General features: G+C 40.4%; 1 protein-coding gene across 3 annotated transcripts in view; it reads left to right on the top strand.

Moving 5' to 3' along the window:
• The window catches only part of Dtnbp1 (dystrobrevin binding protein 1), a 103066-nt gene that overhangs the window by 47271 nt on the left and 27947 nt on the right, over nt 1-27848 (top strand). For all 3 annotated transcript variants that reach the window (XM_005355101.3, XM_013349111.2, XM_026783153.1), the window contains one exon: nt 3533-3555. In XM_005355101.3, coding sequence (XP_005355158.1) covers nt 3533-3555 — 23 coding nt within the window. The remainder of the gene's footprint in view (nt 1-3532; nt 3556-27848) is intronic.

Raw genomic sequence — 27848 nt, 5'->3', positions numbered from 1 at the left:
AGAAATGGCCAAGCAGTGATTAAATGAATACAGTGTCCGTGTAATTATTTCGGGGCATAAGCTAGCCAGGCGGCCGGGGTGCGGCTGGGGTGCTGGGGACGCAGCCCCGCCGCTACCTGTTACAACAGTCACGTCCATAAATGGATATGAATCCATTTATGCTACTGGCTTCCACAGAGGGACATTTCTACCTCTAATTGAGTATCATTTTCTTTCTCTTGAAGTTTCACATCATGTTTTGTGTTTGACAGTTCTTGTCCTTATATTAAGAAATACCTTGTCATAAATAACACATTATTAAAGAAGAGAAAATAGAAATGATAAGTAGCTCAAAAATTATTATAGTAAAATGTGTGAATTTGGGGGGGTGATCCATGCTTCTATGTGGATTAATGAAACTTGGAAATTATCCCTAAAGGTAAATACTGGACTAGTTAAAGAAAAGATAAAATATACTACTAATATGCTTCTTGAAAAAAGACTAATGGTGAACAAGTTGCATAGCATATGATATTTAAATACTCCTTAATGGAGAGTCTATAAATATTGTGTCAGATACCAATAGAGAATAAACCTAGGATGTACTTGAATGTTTTACATAAATGTTGTACATATATCTGTCTTAGCTTTTTGGGTAACTAAATCTAATTCTTATTCACCAGACCTTCTGAAATCTGTTTTTGTTTTTGTTTTTAATTTTTCAGCACTGTTAAACTGCATTTTTTTTTCTATTGTAGGTTTTTGTTTCCTTATAAATGCTCCATTGTTGATGTCTCTTGGATTCTGTTTGTGGCTACTGTCACTTTCTGTTCCTGTGCCCTCCCCAGGAGTTTCTACATAACCTTGCTCATCTGCCACACACATGGTGATTCTGGTTATCAGTGTGGGCATCTTTGTACCTTCTAGATACTTGTACTTTGAGTTCCAACAAACATCTCAAGATCACCAAACCCCAAATTCTCTTCCACTACAGTCAGACTCTGCCTTCTACAGAATTACATGGCCCACAGTCATAAGGGTCTTGGTAATCCCTTTCTCCTCTCCTGTCAGCTCTATTCAGTTCTTAGTTTAGACTAATGCTTCTTTAATTCCATCTTTGCCTTTGTCTTTATTAGAGTCCTTTTGAGGTCAGACCCACATTTTGGTAACTTCAGTTACAGTGGAAGCCTACTAATTGGCCTTTCTGTCTATAATCTTTCCCCTAGTCTGATTATATTTCTGTTATGATAATTCATTTTTCTAAAACATAGGCATGATTAAGACTTCTCATCATTTTAAAGATAAAATTAAATTATAAAAATGATATAAAAAGTACTTAACCTAAGTTAACATACAGAATTCTCATGACCTTCTAAGTAGGTGCACACTCTTTTTTTACTAAGAGGAAAAGCAAACTGGAGATTAAATGATATACCATGGGTTATAGAGCCAGGAGAGGGCAGGCAACACTAGAATAGAACAAAGTCCCTGAAGTAGTCATCTGTGTATGTCTGCTTACAGAGTCATCCGTGGTCTGGTTTGGGTGCCTGGGGTATGAAGAATCTTAACTTTTCTCAGGGCATTGACTTCTGCGGGGGCTGATTGTCATATGGAAAAATAAAGACTGGCAGGAACACATTTGAATGTAGGTGGCTGGACGTTTTTGCTTTTTCTATTCCATTTTCTTTACCCATTCCCTCATCTTGACTCAACCACAAATATACCAACCTTGAAGGGCATGTAATTTGTAGTGGGAAGGCAAGACCAGAGTACTGAAATGATAGGCCATTGATTTGATAATAATGGGAGGGTTGGGTATTTCCTTCTTCAGGAATCTGGCTAATCAGTTAAAATTTTTGAATTTTAAAAATGCCAGTAATACACGAATGATAGAAGTTGCTTTAATGGTTTTATAGTATATTCATTTCGCCAGTCAACTACATGACAATTATAGAGTTCCTTATCAATAAGTATGGACTGCCTTATATGTTAGGTTTTCTAGTTCATGTTTTATTGATTATGGCTTTCAAGTTATTTTTAACAGTCTTCTAACACAGAGCAGATGTTGGCAAAAGGTTTGAGGTTGCTCTGAGTGGTTCCTGCCAATGACTCTGGTCTACCAGGCAATTTTCTGGTAAGGGCTAAACTATCTCAGGTGACTGGTGTGCAGGTGGGTCAAATTTAGACTTAGCTTGCAATTCTGGATGCCAAAGACTGTACACATTAATAATGTGAGAGCTCTAGGTTTTATTCTTTGTCTTATCACCTAATTCCCATATGGCCTTTTGTCACCAAGTTCTGTTTTCTCATATTGAGGCTAGTTGTGTATACAGGGAATATACAAGATGTTCCTTGTGTAATGTATAGTATATACAGTAAGAGCCCAGTGATATTCCTTTCCCCACCCACCTTGCCTCAACTTCCCTTTAGTCCCCAAAGCATAGCTTTTCACATGAAGCAGATTTTCATGTAAAACAGATTTGGAAGTGATTTTTCTTAGGCACTTTGCTGGGATGTAATACATATATAGCGTCACTAACAAGCCCATTTCTTAGACCTTCGTTGTCTCTTTTTGGAGTACTTTTTAAAATTCCAAGTCATCGTTGTTACCATTTCTCTCAGATTCTTTTCAACTTTAAATGCCTGTGAATCTAGAGTCTTGTCATATTACTGCTTCTGTGCTGTTTACCCAAAAGATATGGATATAAAGTTAATTTATATTAGTAGTAGTATAAGACTTTAAGATTTTAGCACAGTTTTTACAAATGAATTAGCTATTTCTCAGGAGCTTTTGTTTTCCAAATAGTGTCAGAATGTCTTGTTGGATAGGTTCTGTGTGTGGTATAAATTACCATCAAGGCTTCTAAGATACTCCTGAGAGATTTTAACCTTAAGCTGGGAAGAAGCACCTTTTCTGCTCAGTATCATCCTACCTTCTGGTCCATCAGCCACCAACCTCCTGTGCTGGAATGTAACTTACTGTGACTTTTTTGTCACAAAGTGTCGATTTTATAGAGCCTTGTCTGTTTCTTCCACTGTGTATTTCCCCAGGAAACTACGCATGTTAGCATCCATAATTGACAATGATGTTTAGCAACCTGGAAGATACCTAGAGGTGTCTTCAGGGGCAGAGTGAGCTCTGAATGTCTGTCCTTGGTTTTCTCACTTTTCTTCTTTGCTACTAAATGAGGAAATAACTATTGCTCTTCTGGATAAATTTTAGTTGAAGACCTCAGAAATCTATTGTTTAATATTTATCAAAATTATAAAAAGTGCCTTTTTAAAATTGTTTCTGTATGAGATGGACCACATATGGCATTGAATGCTCTCTGTGTTCTTAAATTTTGTTTTTATAACTTAAATTTTAGTAGAGTTTTTGAGCCATTAGGAGGTAAGAACAGAAATGAAAATCATTACTTTAATTTATGTTGATATTTTCAGTGACATATAGTTGACATGTAAGTATCCCAATCTCATAAACTGTTGTTACAATGCAAGAGCAATTTTCAGTGGGAAGAAATTGTTTTAAGTTTGCTTTTCTCTTTTCTTACAGGAAGGAGCTTGAAGCCTTCAAAGGTAATTCTGTGTTTAATTCTTCACTTTACAGTAGTTGGGGATTAATCATGGTTGGTGATAATGAAAAGAGCTAATTCCCTTTCTTTTAAATAAGAGAGTTTGTTAAAAAGCAGATGTTGAGTTTGGTGGTGTTTGGGCACGCCTTTAATCCCAGTACTCAGGTGGCAGAGAGGCAGGTGGATCTATGAATTTGAGACCAGTTTGGTCTACAGAGTGTGTTCCAGGAGAGCCAGGGCTACCTGTCTGGAACTCCACCCCCGCCCCCTCAAAAAAGAAAGTAGAAGTTAGCATAATATTGTTTGCATAAGTTTATTTCATCAAACAAGTTTGAAATTCTGGTTTACCTGGTGCAAAGGTGCCAAGTGAGGCTCTGTGCTGAGTCGAGAGTGAAGAAGGTGGAGTGCTGACTCTGAGTTGCTGAGGCTTGGGGTTTCAGAAATGTTTCTGCTGTGCAGTGTCCCTCTGGGTCACGAAAAGAAGAGATGGGGAGGAAGCTCAGTGTATACCTAATAGTCTCATGAGCTTCTCAGAAGTCTGCCTTGTCAGTGCTGGCCCTGCTCTTGGCCTGTTCTGTGACTTTGATTAGTCTTCTGATTTTGGGCTTGGTTCCTCCATCTGCAAAATTAGAAATTTGGATGAAATATATTCTGAGATTCTGAAGAGCAAACCAGTATTCCTTTCTATTTTAGAGGAGCTTTTGAAGACACAGAGTCATTTTTGGCCCTGGTGCCCCATACTAAGTCATAGTAACTACTTTTTTGTTGCTGTGGTAAAGCGCCATGACTAAGGTACTTAGTAAAAGGAAGAATTTCTTTGGTTCCAGAGGAGGAATACATAATGGCAGGGAGGGAGGCATGTCAGAGAAGTCTGGAACAGGAAGCTGAGAGGTCACAGTCCTGTGGTTGATGCTAGGAACTCTCAGGGTCTGCCCTTAGTGATTACTTCTTTCAGCAGGGCTGTATCTACCCAAACCTTCACAAACGTTGTCACCAACTGGGAACCAAGTGTTCAAATGCCTGAAGCTATGGAGGACATCCCTGAGCAAACCACCACACTGGTCCTGGAGAAACCCACAGGCTTCCCAGCAACAGAGTCCTGCACTAAAGTGCCTCTTTTCAGTTGTTCTGCACTAATTCTGTAAAACTACTGTTCCTAGAGACTTTCTTATCAAGAGATAGAAGAGGTCAATTACTTGTTGACTCTCTTGGGTTCTCATACATGCTTGTTACTCCTCATGTAAGTTTGCCTGACCTTTAGGTTTACTGAATGAGTAAAAGTTTTCCAGTGTTGTTGTTGATGGTTAGAATTGCCTCTGTGTTGTATCTGTTAAAATGTTTCAGAAAAATGATTATTCGTCAAGTCAAGGGTCATGAAGGCATATTTCTCATGTGGCTGCATTGAACAGACTGTTTTGTCTCAATTTCTGTTTCACTCCTATGATGAAGCTCATGGCCAGTTAGTTGTTGAAGGTAATAGTACGTGACCACGTGACAGTCATGCTCTTGTTGCTTTTATTTAATTGTGATCACCTATTTATGGGTGTTATATTTTACCAGTTGTTTGAATAAGATTTGAAATCTTCATAAAATTCTGATTTCCCTTTGTTTTGATCAACCCAGTTTAGCATTTCTTATATAACAAGAGATGAAAAAAAGCCCAATCAAGTTAATAGTAGAAGACAAGCAGGGACACACATTATATAAAATGTCAGCTTTATTTGCATCTTCCTACTGAAGCATTCTTTTTTAGTTTATCGCTGTCCTCAGAGATCAGCTATTTGCAAAAGGCTAGGTAATATTGCATATTGCTTGATAGAATAATTCAATTTAGTTGGAGGTAACTTGTTTATACACACATTTCTAATTTTGTGCAACATTTACAGCACACCAGATCTATCTACAGATAGATCAAGTTTTAGACAGGATGGAAATTTTTATTCAGAGCTTGGGTTCTGTTACTAAGGATTAAACAAAGGACCTCATGCATGGTAGAAAAGTGTTTTCCTTCTGAGCTCTGTTCTATCCCTTTTTAATTATTTATTTTAAGACAATCTCACTAAACTGGCTAGGCTTGCCTCAAAATTTATGTTCCTTCTGTCTCAGAAGCTGGAATGATAGGTAAATGCCACCATATCCAGCAAAAATAAAATTTCATTACATTTTTTTTTTTGATGATAATGTCTGTGTACATAGGGCTGGCCTAGAACTTGAGTAGACCAGGCTAACTTTGAACTCACAGAGATCCATCTGCCTCTGCCTCCTCAGTGCTGGAATTAAAGATACTTGTCAGCATACCTGTCCTTCAAGGGATCAAACTGGGCATTTGGGCTTATATTATCTTTTTTGAAAGAGTATTTTACCAGCATGGGTGTGTGTACATCATGTAAATGCAGTGCCATCAAAGGTCAGAAGAAGGTATCGTCTCCTCTGGAGCTGAAGTTACAGAAGGTAGTGACTGCCATGTGGCTGATAAACTCAGGTCCCCTGAAAGAGCAGCAAGTGTTCTGAACTGCCAAGTCATCCCTTCAAACCCTAATTTTAAAAGTAGGTTATTATATATATTTGAATTTTAAAAGTTACTCTTAAGATTTTAAATCTAGCCAGTTGGTGGTAGTGTATGTCTTTAATCCCAGCTTTTGGGGAGGCAGAGGCAGACAGCTCTCTGTGAGTTCGAGGCCCGCCTGGTATACAGAGTGAGTTCCAGGACAACCAGGACTGTTACACAGAGAAACCCTGTCTCAAAGATCCGAGAGAGAGAGAGAGAGAGAGAGAGAGAGAGAGAGAGAGAGAGAGAGAGAGAGATTGATTTGAAGTCTAAAAATGTGTCACTGGAAGGGATCAAGGAACAGAGATTTAGGGTTGGATATTCCTGTCTCACTGTTTGATTCTTGACTTAATATGGTTTTAATATATTACATTTGCCCTTTAGCCTTCAGCTTAAGTACTTTGGAAAAGCAACCACCAATCCCTTTTCTCCAGAAAACATACTACCTGGTACCCATAGTTTGTTGACTAGAGATGTCCACTGGCCACTCTCCCAAATACCTATTTTCATAAGTAGGACGGAATACTTAGCCAGGGAAAGTGTCACCTCACAAAACCACCTCTGCAATGTGCTACTGTTCCACACACTCAAATACTAGATAAAAATGGAACATCACTGTTAAGGACTATTGCAATAAATTAGGATTGCAACCCTTTGGAAAACTTGATATAGTTGACTAGCCTTTCAATTTTGTTATAAATAGTAGAGTTAAAAATTAGAAAACATTTTGGGAAAGGGGTTCTGTTGTGTCGATACATCTATATTTATGTTCTGTTTTTTAAAATAAGACTAATCCAGTGCAGTGTTGGTAGCGTACTCTAGAATTTTTAGTCAGACCATGCTTAATGAGTATATGATCAAAGCTGTAGTTATGTTTTAAATTAAAATATTTGCGTATGTATTTTAAGAGATTTTTATTTTAACTTGCTTTTAAAAAATTAAATGATCAAAGTAGATACAATTTTATAAGATAGTCATTGTAATCTACTACTTAATATAAAATCTATTTGTCAAAAAATGTGATCAATAAGTGGAAACAGGTCACGATTTAGGAGTTCTCATTATTCCAGTAAATGGTGGCCATCAGGAGACTCATGTGGAATGAGACAGCTAGAGCCACCTGCTGAATGACTTTTGAGACTTTGCCTGGGAAAACACTGGAACAGATTGTGCCAGAGCATTTGGAGAAATGGGAGGGAGAGTACAACAGCTTAATGACAAAGAACTTCAGAAAAGAAGTGATAATGCTGATGGTAGCTTTCTATCAAAATTGAGCAGATTGGAACAGGTCTTAGAGATGGAGAAATTCTCAGCATTGATGGTAGCAGACCGTGAATGGAAATAGAGGTTGATGTGGGATGTCCTTCTCTGTATGTGTTGCTTTTATTGACTGTTGAATAAAGCTGTTTTGTTTTAGTAGAGTCAAGCCTGGTGGGAAAGCTGAACAGATATATGTAGAGAGAGTAGGCAGAGTCAGAGCATGCCATGTAGCTGCCAAAGGAGACGGACTCTAGAACCTACTGGTAAACCACAGCCTCATGGTGATAAACAGATTAATAGAAATGGGTTAATTTAAGATATAAGGACTGTTCAGTTAGAAGCTGAGCTAATAGCAAGCATTGTTGTTATTAATATAGTTTCTGTATGATTATTTGGGTCTGGGTGGCCGGGAATGAAAGAACAGCCTCCATCTACAAGAAGTCATCAAGTTGAAGAGATCACGTTTTAGTCGCTGTTTTGTTGCTGTAAAGAAACACCATGACCACAGCAACTCTTAAAAAGGGAAGAGTTTAGTTGGGGCTTGCTTATAGTTCAGCAGTCCTTTGTCATGGTGGGGAGTGTGGCAGCGTGAAAGCAGATGTAGTGCTAGAGAGGGAGCTGGAAGTTCTGCATCCAGATCCGCAGGCAGCAGCAAGAAGAAAGAGACTCTGGACATGGAATGGGCTTTTGAAATCTCAAAACCCACCCCTAGTAACACACTTTCTCCAACAAGGCCACACCTCCTAATCCTTTCAAATAGTGCCATTCCCTGGTGACCAAATATTGAAAACTATGAGCCCCTTGGAGTGCCAGAGACCTGCTTTGGTGGGGATTGGGGCGTGGGGTTATGGATTCAGGTCCTATAGTGAATGTGTGGAGTCAGTAGATGGGGAGCAGGCGGAAGAAGAAGGACACAATCTTAGGATGAATCAGGATGGCCAACAGTAGTACCCACTGGTGGTGGCACACACCTTTAATCCCAGCAGAGTCATGTGAATCTCTGAGTTTGAGGCCAGCTTGGTCTACAAAGTGAATTCCAGAACAGCCAATGCTACACAGAGAAACCTTGTCTTAAAAAAAGAAAGACAAAAGAAAGAAAAGAGAGAAAAGAAAAAAGAGTATACCTTTTATAATTTATTTATTTTTTTTGGTTTTTCGAGACAGGGTTTCTCTGTAGCTTTGGAGCCTGTCCTGGAACTCCCTTTGTAGACCAGGCTGGCCTCGAACTCACAGAGATCCGCCTGCCTCTGCCTCCCAAGTGTTGGGATTACAGGCGTGCGCCACCACCGCCGGGCGCCTTTTTTATACTTCATAGTTGCATATAGGGTTAAATGGGAGAAAGGAGCCTGTGAGCTGAACTCTTCTTGCCTTTAATGGCCCCAGGCTCTGAATCTGAATTGTAGACTTTTCATCCTTGGGATCAGGTGTGTCTAGCAAATCTCTAGCTTTTCCTGTTCTTGGTGTAATTAGGAGGGCACAATGGAATTCCTGGTTCCACAGTGGCAGTGATTTTTTTTCCTCAAAGAATTATTTGTTTAGAGAGGTTACCATTGTCCATATTTTCATCCTTTACCAAAGCCCACACAAAATTTCCCAAATTGAAAATTATTAATAGTGAGAATCATTAAAAATGAAATAAAAATATGCTGGCGAAGTGTGGTCTACGATGTCGAAATGCTGGAACTTTGTCAAGCAGCTGTGATTGCTATGTGGTCCCTGCCAGTGGGGGCCGTTCTCATTCAAACCACCACATCACCTGCCTGGAGACTTTAGAACTGTTAGGATCCTCACTTGTTAGATGATATAAATGTTATGCCCAGACCATGGAGTTCCCCCCAAACCAACTAGGAGACCAAGTCCTGTATGTAAAAGCAAAGAGCCTTTATTCTTACACAAGTTTGTAAACTCAAAGAGCCCCCTTTTTATATAATAAAAAAAATATATAGCAGTTTTTATAATAGTAGAGGTTGGGGTGAGGGATCTCTAAGATTCAGGATCCCTGGTTGACTGACATTTGTCTTGGGGTGTCCTGATGAAAAGTGATGGGTGTTGGCAGGTGATCCTGTCTACAGTGATTGGAATGTTAGGAATTTCCTTTGGATGGTCTGTTCCTGGGTGGTCTCAGTTTGTAGTCTTTTTGGAACCAGATATTGTCTTAGGGTAAACTTTGGAGACTCGGGCCTCTATTGAGCTTGTTATGGGCGGGTCCTACAATAACACCCTCTATCCTAATGGAGCTAACAAACTGTGCCAGGGCTTTTAGGATATAAAGGCTAATATAATTTGAATATTATCTAGGGATAGTGGGAATCAACACACTAAAATGGGGTAATCAACTGGAGATAGGCAGTATCATTCAGCCTGAATGATAAGTACCTGCAGGGCTTACAGGATGCAAGGACATTTCAGAAAGAGGAAAGAACACTTGCAAGAATACAGAGATACTTATTTCAAGAATTGAAGCTGAAGTTTTCATGTTTGCTGAAAGAACTACAAATAATTTGTCACCACTGAAGCATATGATGTGTGGGATGAAGGCTGGAGTCATATCCAGCCTTGTATGTCATGCACAGGGTTTGCACCTTTCCTTTTAGACCAGTGGTCTCCACAAATAGATGTGCATACAAAACATTGGCCACAGGGAAGATGACTAGAATGCTTCTTTTAAGTCTTTTTCTTTTATTTCTTCATGTGTGTGCGTGTGCCTTTGTGTGCATGTGTGAGATTTGTCTCACTTTTTTTCTTCCTGTCAGGAATGTTAAATGTTGATTTTGTGTATTTGTTTTTGAGGCCGTTTTTCAAGTAACTTTGGATGATTTTGAACTTCTGATCCTCCTGTCTTGCTTTCTGAGTGCTGGGATTGCCGGTGTTCATCACTATGTCAGGTTTCTGTGATGCTGAGGAGCAAACCCAGGGTTTTGTGCATCCTAGGCATGAACTCTACAAACTGAGCCATAGTCTCAACTCCAATGTGTGTATTTGCAAATTTATATGTAGAGATTCATTTATATAATATATAAGTAATCATATTTGAAGGGTTGATGTTAAAGATTTTTGTTTCTTAGGGGAGTGCATTGTAACGGCGTAAACAAATGCAGGCAGATTGTAAAAATATATATACAGCTTTAATGGAAAAATAGACTTACAGAACCACCGTTCCTGCGGAGACCAGGAAAGCAGAAGCAGCGGCTGGGAGCACGCTTGCCAAATTTATAGGCAAACATTAGCCCGAGGCGAACACGCCCCCTTAGGGGCGGGACTTATCCCTACAGTGTATGCTCAAGAGAGCATAGAGGTTCATTTAAGAGAGACAAGTTAGAGACTTGGAGAATCCAAGGAGTTCCAGTTAGAATCACAGGATCAGATCTGCTTTATATTTTCTGGGATCAGCTCCAAGATAAGAGAACTTAATTGAGTTCATATACTGGTATGTGCCTGGGATCCCATGTCCTTCAGAGACTGAGGCAGGAGTCTGGGCAACATAGCAAGGACTGGCCTCAAGGAGGAGAAAAGGGGAAGGGAAGAGAGAGGACAGAAGAGGAGAGACTTAATGGAAAACTATTTAAAAGGCTTGAATTGAAATGGGAGAGATGGCTCAGCAGTTAAGAGGTCTCGAGTTGGATTTCCAGCACTACCTTTGGCAATAATCTGAAGCCTATAGTCTCTGCAGCCCCTGTATGCATGTCTACAAAAACAGAATTAACAAAGCAGCAACAGGCTAAGAGAGAAAGAGGAAGGGATAATGTCAGGTTAAGGGAGATTTGTTTTTAATTTTTTCGAAGGAAATTATTTGCTTTAAAAGGGGAAGAGGCTGTATGTAGAAAGGCTGAGGTGAAGGCAGAGTGAGAGGGGCTGACCGAAGGACTGTACCAGAGAGAGTGGTTTTTGAGGAGGCAGTTTTGAAACAGGGTACTGCTGTTGATTACAGTAACTATCAGAAGTGTGCCATTTCAGGACTCAATGTGCATTCCAGTCCACTGGTCAGTGTTACTGAATTTAGGGGAACCTTTGCTAAAGCTACATTTAAATGAGGTGGGGGAAGTTTAAAGATGCCTGTGTATTATAAAGCAAGCATATCCTTTATTTTAATTTGTCTACTTTTAGACATTAATGTTTCTTGTGCTTTTTAGGGTGTTTCTAATGCATCTTTGTGCTTAGATAACAAATTCAGAAGGATTTAGTATATTTCCAGCCCACCCCACCCCCATTTTCAGCATCATTTGGTATGGTCCCAGATCGGTGCATACATCTTTGTATACCAGAGCCCATGAGAGCTTGCATTTTGCTTTATAGAGGCAGTAGATTCTGGTGTGTGTCTGCCTAAGCCATCAGAAACATTGGAAAACTAACAGCTTCAATACATTTTCTTTGAAAAAAAAACAAAACCTGAAAACAAAAAACGAGTTCTGGCTGCAGCCTCCCTCCCTTTGTTCTACATCTCAGAAGATGCCCGTGAAGGAAGCTGCCTGGTAACTGGAGTATCCTCTTGACCAGCTCTGCTTCTGCCTGTTTGCTCAGTTCTAAACCATGTCATCTCCAGGACCCAAGGAAAACAGTCAGAGGAGTCCCTGTAGGTGGAACTTCATTTCATGTTTTTCCTTAGGTGCTTTTATTTAAATTTGTTATAACTGCATGGTATAAAGATGAAATATTGTTTAAAAACTGAAATTAAATTTAGACTGATTTGAACCTGAAAACACAATATTTTAGTGAGAGCTTTATTTTCTGTGTATATCAATAAGTAATTAACATTAAGTACATTCTAAGAACAAATAATTGTTGCATGGGGATCTAGGACATTTGCATGTGTAATATACATCTTCTTATCCATCAGGTAAAATTTCCCACATAGATGTTTTTATAAAGCAGCATTTATATTAAAAGCCAAAATGTCATTCCATGTCTTACAGTTAGAAATGAAAGCTAATTCAGCATCCTTGCTGTTAAGGTGTTCATTTTCCAAGCAGAAGGTAGCATAGTTAAGTATACAACCATTCCTGGGGACAGGATGAAGTTAAAGTTTACCTAAGAGGACTGATTCTAAGATGGGTTTTGAAAATGTCTTAATGTTTCATACAGATTTATAGCATATTATTTTTGTAAGTTTACAGAGCTGGGGTGTACTTATCACCAGTTGACCGAGGATGTGGTTTTAAATGTGATGTTTTGTATATGCATATAGAGGTATATAAACCTGTAGAATTTGCTGGAAAAGATAAACCTTAAGAATTAGTTTTGAGTGCTTTTTGTTGAGTAATGTGATTTTATCCTTAGAAGCAACTGATGAATAATTTCTATGACTTACTGCATTTTAAAAACTCCCGATTATTCCTTTAAGATGGCATATGTTGTAACATGTTCCTTGTATATATCATGCCCTGTTAGGTAGAAGCCTGAAAGAAGTGTGTGTGACCCCCAGTCTCTATCATGACTTTCCTGTTTTTGAGATTGCAAGTTAGAGTTAAAGTTAATTAAAAAATGATCTTTCCTGTCTTATCTCTATCTAGTACTTTTCTTTTCTTTTTTTTTTTTTTTGTAGTTTAGAAATTGAACTGCGAGCCTTAGGTATGCAGGCACACACTCTACCACCCCAGTTCCATGCTTAAATGTATTTTTTTTTACAAAAGGGAAGAATTTATGAAATTGAACTCCAATTAGGCGTGTTCTATATTCTTGCTTGTTTTTTACTTGTTAGGTGGTGAGGAAAAAGCCAATAAGAATGGAGAAAGTGAACCTTTAGCACTTTTAGAGACTGCATAAGAATTAGCCTCTTCTCCGTCATACTTAGCATTATAGGGTCTAAGAGGAATGGTTTTAGAATGGGCATGATTTTAAGTCATTAACCTAAGAAAATTGCTCCTTACAATTTTAATTTATTGATGAATTCTGGTAGAGATATTGTGTGTCTGCTCTTGTTCTCTTTAAAATATATGCTAATATGTAAGTATATTTGCTTTTTAGAAGCTTGTTTATATTGTGATAAAGATGTTGGAAGAAAGCTGTGTCCTGTAATACATGGAAATTTACATCCTTTAAACTTTGATTCTGGGGCAGTTTCTTTTCTTTTTTTGGAGGGTGGGGGTTGGGGTCCTAGACAGGGTTTCTCTTTGTGGTCCTGGCTGTCCCGGAAGTAGCTCTGTAGACCAGGCTGGCTTTGAACTTAGAAATCTACCTGCCTCTGCCTGCCAGATGCTGGAGGTAATGGTATGTACCACTGCCTAGCTGAGCAGTTTATTTTTCAAACCCAGCTGAGTCTTTATTTTGACACTTGGTCAGATACCATACTTGTGGCCTGCCCTGCTACTCTCCTGGATGTTTTTTGTATTGGAGAGGATATTGGCACTCGAACAGCTTATGTATTAAACTGCATAAAAACAGAGCTTGAGATGAGGGTTGTGACCCTTAAGTGCTATCCTTCAATTTCTTACGAAGATTATAGACGGCTATTGCATGATCAATAATTACAGCAATAGATCATTTTAGGAACCAATTGGTACAAGCTTTTGTTGCATAACGTGTTTGATATCTTGAACAAATACAATAATTCTGTTTCATTACCCTTTTGGTGAACACAGTGTAAACTTGACAGCAAGAATTATACCTTTCATAAAACTAAATTCTAGCACCATAAAAAGAATTCTGTGGAACTACTGCCTGTCAGGCTTGAAAAGAGGACGTTACCTGTTGATTGTGTGTCTCAGCTTTTTTGGAGGTTGGTGCTAAAACATCAACTCTGGGCTCCTCTGAACCTGCTGGTTAAACTTTTAAAGGCAGCTATGGAGTTCCCACTAACTCAGAAGACTGCCGGCTGTGATGGCTTTTTAGGGAGAATACAGACCCAGGTGACCAGCTGATCAGAAGGAACCCTTGGTCTTTTTTTTTTAATATACATTTTTTATTGATATTTACTGAGGTCTACATTTTTCTCTGTTCCCATCCCTGCCTCTCCCCACCCCTTTAGCCCTCTCCCAAGGTTCCCATGCTCCCAATTTACTCAGGAGATCTTGTCTTTTTCTACTTCCCATGTAGATTATATCTATGTAAGTCTCTCTTAGTGTCCACATTGTTGTCTGGGATTGTGGTTTGTAGGCTGACTTTCTTTGCTTTATGTTTAAAAACCACCTATGAATTAGTACATGTGATAATTGTCTTTCTGTGTCTGGGTTACCTCACTCAAAATAATGTTTTCTAGCTCCACCCATTTTCCTGCAAAACTCAAGCTGTCGTTATTTTTTTCTGCTGTGTCCCTTGGTCCTTATCTGCCTATGCTTGCCTAGGAGAGCCCATGGTGTGCACACAGCCATGTGAAATGGGATCCACTTAGATTTGAGGAATCTGGTCACCCTGTGGTAGGAGAGACGACTAAAGGCACTAAAATATACTGGTATACATGTTTTACTATTTTTCTAAATATTTTTATAGAAGACAGCAATATTTATAAGAGTCTCGTTATTATAGTATTCATTTTAGACCCTTATTTCTAATTTTGAGAATTTATTAAATAAATACTGTAGCTATGGGTAAGATTGAATTGACAATCAGAAAACTTATATGAGAAGGTGACTGGTTTATTTTTAATTGGACAGAAAAATGTATTTGCAGTAAAATCACAGTAATTTCAATGATGTGAGTTTTTTAAAATGGGGCTGGTGATACAGCTCGGGGTAGAACATTGCCTGCCATGTGTGAGGCACTGGATTTGATCCTCAGCAGTAGGAAAAAAAAGGTGGAAAAGAGGTTGGATAATGCTTGAATGTATCAGCTTGTCATGCCATCATATATTTTTTTCTTTTAGCAAAGTTAGTATATAGCACATAAAATCAGCAGTGCCATTAATGTGTAGTACTTTTCTTTCTATTAAAATTGCAGTGTTAGGGCCTGGAGGTGTAATTTAGTTAGCATACCTGAGGCCCTGGGTTCAGTCACTAGCACTGAAACAAAGCGAAGTCAAGCAAACTGCAGTGACATGAGTGGAAACCCATCCTGTCCGGCATCTAGGATGTGCTGGTCCATACATCGTACCCTCCCACCCTAGCTCAGCAGGGTGTGTCAGTGAGTGCAGTCAGCACTGCGACAGGGCAGACTCTGAAGTGAACCCTGCGGTTTAGACAGACCTTGTCTGCCTGTGTTCACTTTCCCTGTGTGTACTGCATTTATATTTTTGCTGCTTTTCTCTAACCATACAAATATATGTTTTGCAAGCTTTAGTAATTAACACATTATGGAAACCTGATCTTTATTCTAACAACTTACCTGGTCTTCCCTTGGTTATACCTGGCTATTTTAAGATAAGAACAAGAACCTTTTGGGCTTTTCATTCATTCATTCATTCATTCATTCATTCATTCATTTTTAAACAAGCTGATTTATGTTCTAGACCTTTGGAAGAATTTCTCTGAATTTGTGGTGTTAGGTTGAAGCTCAAAACAGGACTGAAAGAAAACTTTGAAGGCCTCTAGATCCCTTCCGTGTGCTGTGCTAGATCTGACATGAAATACTTAACTGTTCCTAAAATAGTCTCTGAAGCTCTGATGGTGATGTGTGAGAACAACTTTAAAAGACACTCAGACAGCATCACTTTTGTGCTTTAAGTGTTGTATTACAGCTGGGTAGAATGACAGGAAAATTAAGTGAACATGGGAAGGGGAAGGGGCTCTTCACCCAGAGCCTGGTTGAAGCACTCTCTTACCTGGTAAGAATCAAGAATTCTACCACAATTAATAGCATTTGGTACAAAGGTTGACAGGAGAGACAATATCTAGCTATCCATCCATCCATCTATCTATCTTTATTTCTTTATTTTGAGAGGCAGAGTCTTACATGTACCCCTGATTATCCTAGAGCTTGCTATATAGACCAGGTTGGCCTTAAGCTCAGCTCCAGCTGCCTCTTCCTCCAGAGTTCTGGAATTGAGCCACCATGCCTGGCAATGATTCCACAGATAGATGGGTGGGTGGGTGGATGGATGGATAGATGGATAGATGGATAGATAGATAGATAGATAGATAGATAGATAGATAGATAGATAGATAGATAGATAGGTAGATAACAGTTAGCAGGGTACTTTGGGGATATAGGTCAGTTGGCATAGTGCTATGGGGATGTAGCTCAGTTGGCAGGGTGCTAAAGGATGTAGTTCAGTAGCACAATGTAGGCTAGTATGCACAGAGTCCTAGATTCAGTCATCAGCACTGTATAAAGCCCTGTGATGGTATACCCCTGTGAGCTCAGTGTTTGGGAGGTAGAGGCAGGAGGATCAAAAGTTTAAAGTAATCTTCGACTATTTAATTCAAGGCCATTCTGGGCCATACGAAACATTATCTTTAAGAAGAAAACCAAAAGACTATGTACCATGTTTAATTCCCATGGCCTATTCTTCTCAGATATCTGGATATTTTCACAAGCAAGATTCTCAGAGTCTGTATACAGTGAAGTCTTCTCTGTGGTCTAGGGCTTTTCCTATTAGTGGCATTGTTATCCATTGCACTTTAGGAGCCATCCTGCTGCTTTAGCAACCCTTTAAAGGTACAGGCTCAGAACTCACCAGTATCATATATATGAGTTTTGTAAAGTCAGTATGTGTGATGCACCCTTGAGTAGCCTATACCTGTATGTGGACAATTTTTATCTTTTCCCCCGAGTTCCTCTCTTTCTAACCTGCCTTACTTTCTATAGTTAGATCTATGTTGAAGTCTTGTCCTAATAAGACAACTCTCAACTCTGCTTTATACTGGCCTTCCTGGAATTCTTTTTCTGGTGCACAGCCATGGATTCCCCAGGATGCTGCAGGCAGCAATGTAGAGCTGTTTCCAGCTCACAAGTTTCCAGCCCTCAGGTAGTACCTAAGGAGAACCCTTCACATCCTATAACCCAACATCCTGCCCTTATGTAGAATCCACCCTTGAGTACTTCTGAAGGTTGTTCACAAACTTATGGGGCATCTTGCTCTCTGCAACCCTTCCTTAGGGTGGGGTTACAGGTGTGTGCCACCATTCCTGGCTCTTCATCTTAACACTTGGCAGGCTTGACGTCAGCAGTAACCCTGATGGTGATCTGACAGCTGCAGTGTATGCTATAGCATGAAATGACTTGCTGCATATTGATACAGAATAGTTATTCTCTACAATAATCTCATTCTGTAATTGACAACATTTCAAGAGTGCATTTGCTTCTTGTTCCAGGGTGCCTACATTTGAGCAGCTGAGTGAATCATCTGAGCTCTGGCTTATGCAGGAGCCCAGGATGACTTTCCTCCTGCCCTCCCTTTGACTTCATTGGCATCTTGATCTCACTGCACACAGTGCTCTTCCCACAGTAGAGGAGGGTATACAGTTGTTGAGACCTTACAGAAGAGCATGAGACCTCACTGAAACTTACACTGTGTGTGATTAGCCAGGTCATCTTGAACCAGACATGGTTTTGTTTTGTTTTGTTTTGTTTGTCAAAGATATTTTTGTCATTGACCTCAATCTTTGGGTTTCGGTTGCTGTGAAGAGACATCTTGACCATGGCAACTTTTATAAAGGAAAACATTGGGTGATTTACAGTTCAGAGGTTCAGTCCATTATCATCATGGTGGTGTGCAGGCAGACATGGTGCTGGAGGAGTAGCTGAGAGTTCTGCATCTTACAGGAAGTTGACTGAGACATAGGGAGGTCTCCTGTACATAGGAAACCTCAAAGCATTCCCCCACAGTGACACACTTCCTCCAACCAGGCCATACCCTCTCCACAAAGCCACACCTTCTAATAGTGCCACTCCATATGAGATTGTGGGGGAGTCAGTTACATTCAAACTACCACAAAAACCTAAGTTCAGAGGGAGAGAATATGACAAATAGCTATTGTGACCACCAGATCAGACAACTTTGATAGTACTTTCTTTTGCCTTTCTGAGCAGACATCTTTTTAAAAATTTATACTTCAGATATGATTACTGTGTTTGCATCATTTCTGCCCCTCCTTCTCCCCCTCCCAACTTCTCCATGCCCCTCATTCCCTCTCAGATTAATGATCTTTTCTTCTATTGTTATGCATACATGTATATATATATGCATATATGTACACACACATAACCTACTGAACCCTGTTGCTCTTATGTGCATGGATGTGGGGCTAACTTCTTGAGTTTGTGTAATGCATGGGTACTCATGCCAGGAGAAGAATGACTCACCTTCTTTCAGGAGCCATTGCTTGCCTGTAGATCTTCATTTAGGGATTAAGGCCTTATGAAATTTTCCTATTTGTGTTGCCATACTAAGTGTGTCTGTATGTGTGAGTGCGCACGCACACAAGGCACATGCATATGTGCAAGTAGATATGAAATTCTGAAATTGGCATCAAGTGTCTTCTTCCACTGTAGATGGAAGTTTCTTTCCTGCCCTGTCCTGCAGCTGTTCAGTCCCAAAGAAATACACAGAGACTTATTTTAATTATAAACTGTTTGGCCTATTAGCTCAGGCTTATTATTAACTAGCTCTTAGAACTTAAATTAACCCATAATTCTTGTCTGTGTTTAGCCATGTGACTTGATACCTTTTCTGAGAAAGGCATTCTCATCTTGCTTCCTCTGCTTATGGCTGGTAACTACATCTCTGACTTTCCTCTTCTCAGAATTCTCCTAGTCTGGCTGCCCTGTCTATACTTCCCTCCTGGCTACTGACCAATCAACATTTTATTGATCCAATATGAGTGACAAATTTTTACAGCATATAGTAACATTATCCCACAGCACTCCACCCATTCTCCTTTATGTACTGAGACACAGTTTCCTGCAGAATCTGGAGCTCACTGACCCAGCTAGCCAGCCTGCCCCATGGACACTGTCTCTGCCCACAAAGTGCTAGAATTAGAAGTGTTGCCACAGCTGCCTGGCTTTAAATGAGTTCTATGGTCTGCTCATCAGACTTGTGTGGGCAAGAGCTTTATCCATTGAACCATCTTTCCAGCACGTAGCAGGATATTTTTGTTGCTGTTTTGCTGGTTCTGTTTGTGCATTTTGGAGGTATAGTGCCAAAATACCTGTTATAAATGGAAAGGAGGCCCTATGGTCTTTTCTCTGATGACAACTCATCTGGTAAAACAGGGAATGACGAGTCGCTTTCTTCCTCCTCCTCCTCCTCCTCTTTTTGTTTTTTTCTTTTTTGGTCAAGACAGGGTTTCTCTGTGTACCCTTGGCAGTCCTGGAACTTACTTTGTAGACCAGGCTGGCCTCAAATTCACAGAGATCTGTCTGCCTCTGCCTCTCAAGTGCTGGGATTAAAGGCATGCACCATCTTTTTCCACTTCTTATTTATTCTATCTTTCAGATATTTGGCTTTGATTAAGCACCACTAATTACCTTCATAGTTTTGCATTGTAAAGAACAAATATTTTGTTTTCTCAGACCAGTGTTAAGCAAATTTATGTTACAGCATCCTTTTGGGGAGAGAGAGACAGGGTCTCTTGATAAAGCCCTGGTTGTCTTGGAACTCAGTCTGTAGACCACGCTGCCCTTGAATTCACAGAGATTCACTTGCCTCTGCCTCCCAAGTGCTGCGATTAAAGGTGTGCACCAATATACCTGGTCCTTCTCCTTTCTTTTAAGTTTAACACTGGATTAGCCCAAAGGAAGAGGTTTTCATAAAAGTCACAGGAAGAGCTGCCTTTACTTGGCTGGTGTGGTTTGTGCAGATCCCTGAGTAAGACAGTCTGACAGCACAGCAACCTTATGTGCTTTGGCAATAGCCCAAAGCAGATAGTTGTGTCTATATTTCTATATGCAAAAAAAAAACCCAAAAAATGAGTATTTGTAACCACATGTGGAAAGCATTAGTCTGCAATCAGAACCACCTCACTCTTATTTTAAGTTTGTATTAAATAAAATAAAATTAGAACTCCTGGGACACTCTATTTTGATAGAAATATTACATGGTATACTGCTACCTAAGTAGATTTTTTTTTTCATGTCCAAAATAACTCTAAAGAAACTTGTTCTTGAAATGGTTGGACATCCTCTTCCCCCGGCCTCCTCTCCCACAGCATGCTCTAAGCCTTGATGGAACAGCTTGAGGGGCAGTGCTGTGACTGCTGGAGGAGGGTTATTTCTATGCACTTTGGAGATCGTGACTAGATCCACTTTTGATAACAGTATTGTTACAGTGGGCTGAAATAAATATATATGTAGCATTCAGAATTAGATGGATGATATGGTCTGAATCTTTGCTTATAGATGTCAGAACTTTGGCAGTGTGGAGGGCAAAGGGAAGCTTGTTTTGGTTTGGGTTTTTTTGTTTGTTTGTTTGTTTGTTTTTGGCCTCTCTGCCCTGCTGTTTCCAGAGCTGAGTCTGGGGATACTGGCAGTAAGCAGACTAATGGGAGGAAAGTTGTGCACCTCTGTTATGTGCACAGGAGGAGTTAGTATTTGAAACCTTACAGATTTAGAAAGAACAGAGGGCTCGAGCAGTTTTAGAGGAGGAAAATATGGTTTATAGAGGAACGAATACCCATGGGCCGTGGCCTAAGACAAAGTTTACCCTGGGCTCTGGGTGCTGCATCAAGGGCTAGAATCCTTTCCTATAAGTTATCCTCTCTGTTGTATGAAATGGTAAAGAAGGACTTGTTTTCCTTCAGGAGGTGTTTTCAGGGAGGTGCTCTAAGTTCTCACCTTGTGTCAGTGCTCAACAGTTGAGAGCCTCATGCTGGAGGGGGTGACTTTCTCAGCTCCTGTTGCAGGTACCCCATGTGACTGAACAAATCTTCTCTTTAGAGTTCTCTGCTTCACTCTCATGCCCTGAAATGAATCTTGTAGCAAGTGACTGAGGAAGCGCCACTGGTGTTTGCAAAACTCTGGTCCCTCGCTCAGTATGGTTAGAGAGGGAAGAAGTAAATTGTCCATTCATGCAACCTCTCCGTTTTCTTCTTCTTGCTTAAAAAAAAATTATTTTTTCTTTGAATGTTTAGTTTATGTGTATACTTCCCACATGCTTTCAGAAACCCATGGAGGTCAGAAGAGAGTATTGGATTTCTTGTGTGCTCTCTGAAAGAGCACTCAGTTACCCTTGAACTATCTCTTTAGCTCTTTCTATTTTTGTTTTTATATTATGTGGTGGGGCACGGGGTAAGTGAGACTGAGTGCAATTCCTCTGAGGCCAAAGAGGGCATTGGATCCATGGAGCTGGTGTCACAGGTGGTTGTGATCCTCCCATAGGTGCTGGGAACGAAGCTCTTTGGAAGAGCTATATATCCCCTAAGCCTCTGAGCCAGCTCTCCAGCCCAGTGCTTGTTGCTTTTTAGTTGTGGTGATACTGAGAAACCATTTAAATGTGTTTGCTTGACTGCAGAGGTATGGACAATATTTTTGTTGTTGTTGTTGTTTGTTTGTTTGTTTGTTTCAAGATAGGGTTTCTCAGTAGCTACGGAGCCAGTCCTGGAACTTGCCAAGTAGACCAGACTGGCCTTGAACTCACAGAGATCCTATTGCCTTTGCCTCCTGAGTACTGGGTTTAAAGGTGTGCACCACCACCCTGGTGAGATGTGTGAGTGCTGGATTGAAAGGTGTGTATCACCACTGCCTGGAAAGAGGTGGATGATGTATCTTTGTGCTTTTGAAGTTACCACATGGATTCATTGTCTTTCTGAAAAAGGCCTTTAACAATAGGACCAGCAACTTTTTAAATAGTGCTAAGAATTTATATTCACTGCATACAGCAGAAGAAAATGCTTATAAGAAAAAAACTCTCATTTTTTTATTGAAAAAAAAAAATTTCCGCCTCCTCCCAGCCTCCCATTTCCCTCCCCTTCCTCCCACTCCTCTCCCCCTCCCCCCACTCCTTTCCCCATCCCTCTCCAGTCCGAAGAGCAGTCAGGGTTCCCTGCACCGTGGAAAGTCCAAGGTCCTCCCCCCTCCATCTAGGTCTAGGAAGGTGAGCATCCAAACTGGCTAGGCTCCCACAAAGCCAGAACATGAAGTAGGATCAAACCCCAGTGGCATTGTCTTTGGCTTCTCATCAGTCCTCATTGTTCAGAGAGTCCGGTTTTATCCCATGCTTTTTCAGTCACAGTCCAGCTGGCCTTGGTGAGCTCCCAATAGATCAGTCCTTCTGTCTCAGTGGATGGGTGCACCCCTCACGGTCCAGACTTCCTTGCTCATGTTCTCCCTCCTGCTCCTCATTGGGACCTTGGGAGCTTATTCCGGTGCTCCAATGTGGGTCTCTGTCTCTATCTCCATCCATCGCCCAATGAAGGTTCTATGGTATTATGCAAGATATTCATCAGTGTGGTTATAGGATAGGGCCATTTCAGGTTCCTTATCATCAGCTGCCCAAGGCACTAACTGGGGACATCCCCCTGAGCACCTGGGAGCCCCTCTAGGTTCAGGTCTCTTGCCTACCCTAAGCTGGATCCCTTAATTAAGATATATGCTTCCCTGCTCCCATATCCATCCTTCCTTTATCCCAACCATCCCAATTCCCCAAGTTCCCTCCATCCTCCCCTTCTCACATTTCTCTCCCTATCTCCCCTTACCCTCATCTCACCCCTCTCCCAAGATCCCAATTTTTGCTCAGCAATCTTGTCTACTTCCCATATCCAAGAGGATAACTATATGTTTTTCTTTGGGTTCACCTTCTTTTTAGCTTCTTTAGGATCACAAATTATAGACTCAATGTCGTTTATTTATGGCTAGAAACCAATTATGAGTGAGTACATCCCATGTTCATCTTTTTGGGTCTGGGACACCTCACTCAGGAAAAACTCTTGTTTTTAAGAATGTTCTAAGTGGCTCTTGATTGTATCATGTAGAAGCTAATTACTGGTTACTGACTCCAGGAATGTTATCAATTTTTGGTAAATCACACTCTTATAAAGAAGTTTAAGTAACCTTTGCTTTAGTTTTCTCTTGTTGTACCAGATATCAAATATTACTGTATGGTGATAAAAATGAAAAAGACTAATACTACCTCAGCAAGTTAATTTATATTAATATATATATATATATATATTCCTAATTTGAATGTTGATGACACAGAATATACTCATAAAATAGTATAGGTGGAAACAACAATGTCATTCTTATTTAGGGCTATATGTCATTTAATCATGATATATACATTGAGGGAGCCCATGTGTATATGTGTATACCAGGCGGTAGAACTAGTGAGCAAGCATTGGGGCCAGGCTAGGAAAGCTAAGTTTCCAAACCTTCTGGAACATTGTCTTCTGCTCTTGAATTGCTAAAGAGATCACCTGAGTGGTACATAAAAAGGACCTTGTAAAAGTGCTGTATATAAGAGTGGAGCTGCAGATACAGCGCAGTGTGCACCATGCACCTAGCATGCACAAGCTCTGGGTCTGATTCTCCAGCAGCTCCCTCCCTCCCTAAAAATGAGTTAACTGCTGTGATAACAGATTCAAGGCAAAGAGGTTAGTGACTTATGGATTTTTTAAAATTTAGTTTCTGCATTGTATTTTTAAAATGAGACAGGGAACAACAGAAACAAGCAGTTAGAGATGAGTGTTTTGTTCCTAATAAACTTGGAGGATAGTCTGCCATTGCTGCAGCACACCTCATTGCTTACAGCTAGGTGTTTGCAGCAACTGACTTCTGTCTTTTTGCTTACCTTTGAAGTAGGACTAGGCTGATTCTGGTGTACTGACGACACTGTGACAGTCATTGATGAGTTAATATGATGTCAAAGAAGAGCCAGATGGTAGAGATTTAAACACCACTCTTCTCTTCCTGTGGAGAAAGAACCAAGACTTTTAGGAAGCCAAGGGTGTCAGCAATTTCAAAGGGATGATGAACTGTTTGGAGGAAATGATTGAACCCAAGGACAGATAGTAACTTGGGTCAGTGATTTCTCAGCTCTGACTTTGGCTTTCTTCCTCTGTGATGGACATCCTTTTTTAGGTAATGAGACTCCATGCCGGTGTTCCTGCTTTGGAAGGGAAGTTCTGGGCACTCTTTCCAGGAAAGGAAGAGGGGAGGTACAGAAGTAGGGCATGGGTCTTGGGTCAGGTGACAAAATAACAGCTTGTGCGGATTCCTCCTTTGTCTGCCTTTTGTTCTCTTGGGAAGCAAGGGCAGGATGCTGAGCCAGAGCTATTTCTGCAAAAATTTTCAAATGTAGGTTCTGTCACACAGAAATTCTAGTGGTATCCTAGATGCCATTTCAAGTTGTCTTAACATATGACACTGTGAGCTACAACTAAATCAATATTTGTCCTTGAATAACAGAGCAGCAGCAACCACCACAGGACATAGATGCTCCAGACTTTACCTGAGTTACATCGTCTACCTTTGCGAGCCTCAGCTGCTTCATCTGTGCTGAGTTCATTTTCTTCATTTATACTTCTCATTAAGTTTATTTCTATTAATGCAGTTTTCTTTATTGAGTCTTTCTGTGTTTGGGTTAATAGGATATAAAACAGAATGACTTAATATTAGGCTTTTTCCATGTGAGGTACCGTATGATATTTGCAAGTAGAGAGAAATAACCTTAACTGGAAGAATAATCTGTCTGTTAATATAATTAGTTCCTGAACCTTTGTAATATCGACATAAATCTGCATTTCTGCAGCATTTGTTTTTTAGGTAGGGGGGAAAATCCAAAGAACTTTTGTAATGTTAGCATTGCATGACATGATTTAAAAGGAAGAGATATTTCAATTAATATTCTTTAGTAAAATAATATATCAAGTGAAAACAGGAACCAGTCCCTGAGAGCATTTTTCATATAGTACAATATATTGTTGAATAGAACCTTTTTTCTCTTTCAGAAGAGTGATTGGAACCCAAATAAGTATTTAAAACTATGAAGGTCATCTTTATAAGTGTGCCTGTGGCCAGATTTGAACATATAAAAAGTTCCTTTCCTGTCTCTCTATCAGTTAAGTTTTATTTCAGGAGGCAAATAATGGTAAATCATAAGTGGATTTATTAATTTCTAGGCCAGAGTAGGTCATATTACCACAATGTATGGCCACAAATATAAAAATGGTAGTTTAGGGATGCAAGGATCTTTGGGTAATTTGAATCTACAAAAACTAAAAACAGGTTAGCAGAAGAGAAGGCAAGACCACCAGCATGCGAGTGCTTGGGGCCCTCCAAAGACTGATGTTCAGCTGACAAGAGAGGGAGGTGAGACATCTTTCTGGGACTAGTCAAAGGACATTTCTATCATAGGGATGTGATTGAGACTGGAAAGCAAGGTAAGAGGGGTAGTGATGACCTGAGGGCTTAGGAGCATGTTTAGAGGGTCTGGGGACATGCTACCCTTGATAGCCTGAAACAGCTAGAAAAAAAAGCCCGAAAACCTGGTATGTGTTGAGGCGGGAGAAACTGACAACAGCTGACCTCAGAGGGCTTCATAGACAGTATCTTTTTCTTATTTATTGCAAGGCTCATAGCCAAGAACTGTTCAATGCAAGTTTTGCATGATATACACAGCTTCTGGCATGGACAGGCTCTGAAACAGGAAAAAGCTGTTTTCTGTTACATTTGATGGTATATAGACAGTTGGGCAGAGTGTTGTTGAACAAAGTAGGTGCAACTTCCTAGCAATGAGCTGGGGAAGCTCAGTGAGGCTCTAGTGGTCAGCCTCCTCCAGGTCTGTGTCTTGAAGAAGGGTGTCCTCTTCTGGATATAGGGAAGACATCTCTGGAGTGAAGGTCTGTACCCTGCTTCAAAGATGGGTCTTAAGATTGATGTACCCTGCCAGAAAACATTTGCCATGTTGTACATAGTTGTTAACATGATACTTTCTAGTCGGTGGAAGGCAGATGGCCAAGCATTGTCGTCTTGACTTCAGAGCCTTTCAGGGCTCTTTGTGCTACATTGTTGCCTTGTAGAAAGGAAGCAGAGTGTTCTGCTTCTCTCCTCCGAGTACTCAATATGCTCGTACTTCCCCACAGCTGCTCTGGGCAGCTACAGAGTCCTGTGAGGTTGTGGGGCTCTAGCAGTGTCAATGAATATAGCATATAGATTATAAGGGTTCCTGTAATGGATTAATAAAAATTGCTGCAGGATCCCTGATGGCGGTAGGCAGCAGAAATGTTGCAAGCTGGTGACAGGCAGCAGAAACACTGCAGGTCCCCAAGTGGTGGCAGGCAGCGGGCCATGTGGTGGCAGGCAGGGGGCAGCGGTCCTGAGAGCAGCCAGTCCCAGGAAGGGACGGCACACGAGACCACAAGGCAGGTCTCCGAAGGTGGCTGCTCCCCAGCAGCAGCGGGCAAGAGACAGATAGAGGCAGGCCATGCAGAGTGAGGCTTGATATTTAATTATTATTTATGGTAGGGAAGGAGAAGGGGAGAAGAACAGAGAGGCAGAGAGAGAGGAGAGACCGAAGCTGCCTCTCCAAGAGGGAGCCGGAAAGAGAGAACTCAGGCTTCAAACAGGAAGGAAAACCTGCCTGCCTCAGTGGATGGGAGGAAGAGGGCGTGACTTGTCTCTTAAAGAGACAGAACAATCATTACAGTGCCTTTCTAAGTGTATACTTGAATATTTCTAATACATTTTAAAAGTTGCTGTTGTTGGCACAGCCTAGTTTACAACAGTATCCCCAAAAGATGCCTTTCTGTTCCCAACTTGAGATAAACATAGTCAGCTTCCTGTGTGTAGACTTTCCTGGATATTTTCTATAAATGACATGTATTATAAGTAGTCATGTTGTAAGGCTCAAGTGGTCAGCCCTCTCTGAGTTTTTGTATCTTGAAGAAGTACCTACTTTTCTGGATCTGTCAGTCTTTGGCTTCTTTCCTTTATATATGGGTTGAGGTAGATTTGCATTATGATAGGTACTGGTACTTCATTCCCTTTTGTGAATGACTGCACAACAGTTTGTTGGTCTTTTCCCAAACTGACGGACCTTTGGATTGGATCCATTTAGGGGCTATTGTGAGTAATATTGTTTAAACATTCCTGTCCTTTCAGACAGGCTTTATATAGACGTGTCCTCATTCACCTTAGCTAGAGTCCTAGGAGGTGCCGAGATGTGTGGTAAATTTTGCTTGCCTATTTTTTTAGAGAAGCCACTAAACTTTTCCAGAATGGCACTGACATTTTATGTTCTTGCTAGCAGTGTAGTACAGTTCTAGTTGTCAGCACTTGTTACTATGGTATTTTTTTTTTAAGTGCTATGGTTTGATTCCAGGTATAACACGTGCTAGACAGCTGCTCTCCTATGAAGTGATACCCCCAAGCCTGTGCCTATCTTTTAAACTATAGCTATAAAAGTGAGTATGCAATACCTCATGTGATTTTGAGTTGGACCTGATTAATAACTATTGATATTAAGCATTTAAAAATTTTTATTAGCCATTCACATATCTCCTTTGGTAAAATGACCATTAAATATAGTATTTTGCCCATTTCTTTAGTGGATCATTACCTTAATGAGTTTTTTCTTATGTCTTCTGGATATAAGCTGTTAAGATTTAAATGTGGCCGGGCAGTGGTGGCGCACGCCTTTAATCCCAGCACTCGGGAGGCAGAGGCAGGCGGATCTCTGTGAG

This window comes from Microtus ochrogaster, chromosome 16 (genome assembly GCF_000317375.1).
Source record: "Microtus ochrogaster isolate Prairie Vole_2 chromosome 16, MicOch1.0, whole genome shotgun sequence".
Classification (NCBI taxonomy): Eukaryota; Metazoa; Chordata; class Mammalia; order Rodentia; family Cricetidae; genus Microtus; species Microtus ochrogaster.
This window is presented reverse-complemented; position numbering and strand designations above follow the sequence as displayed.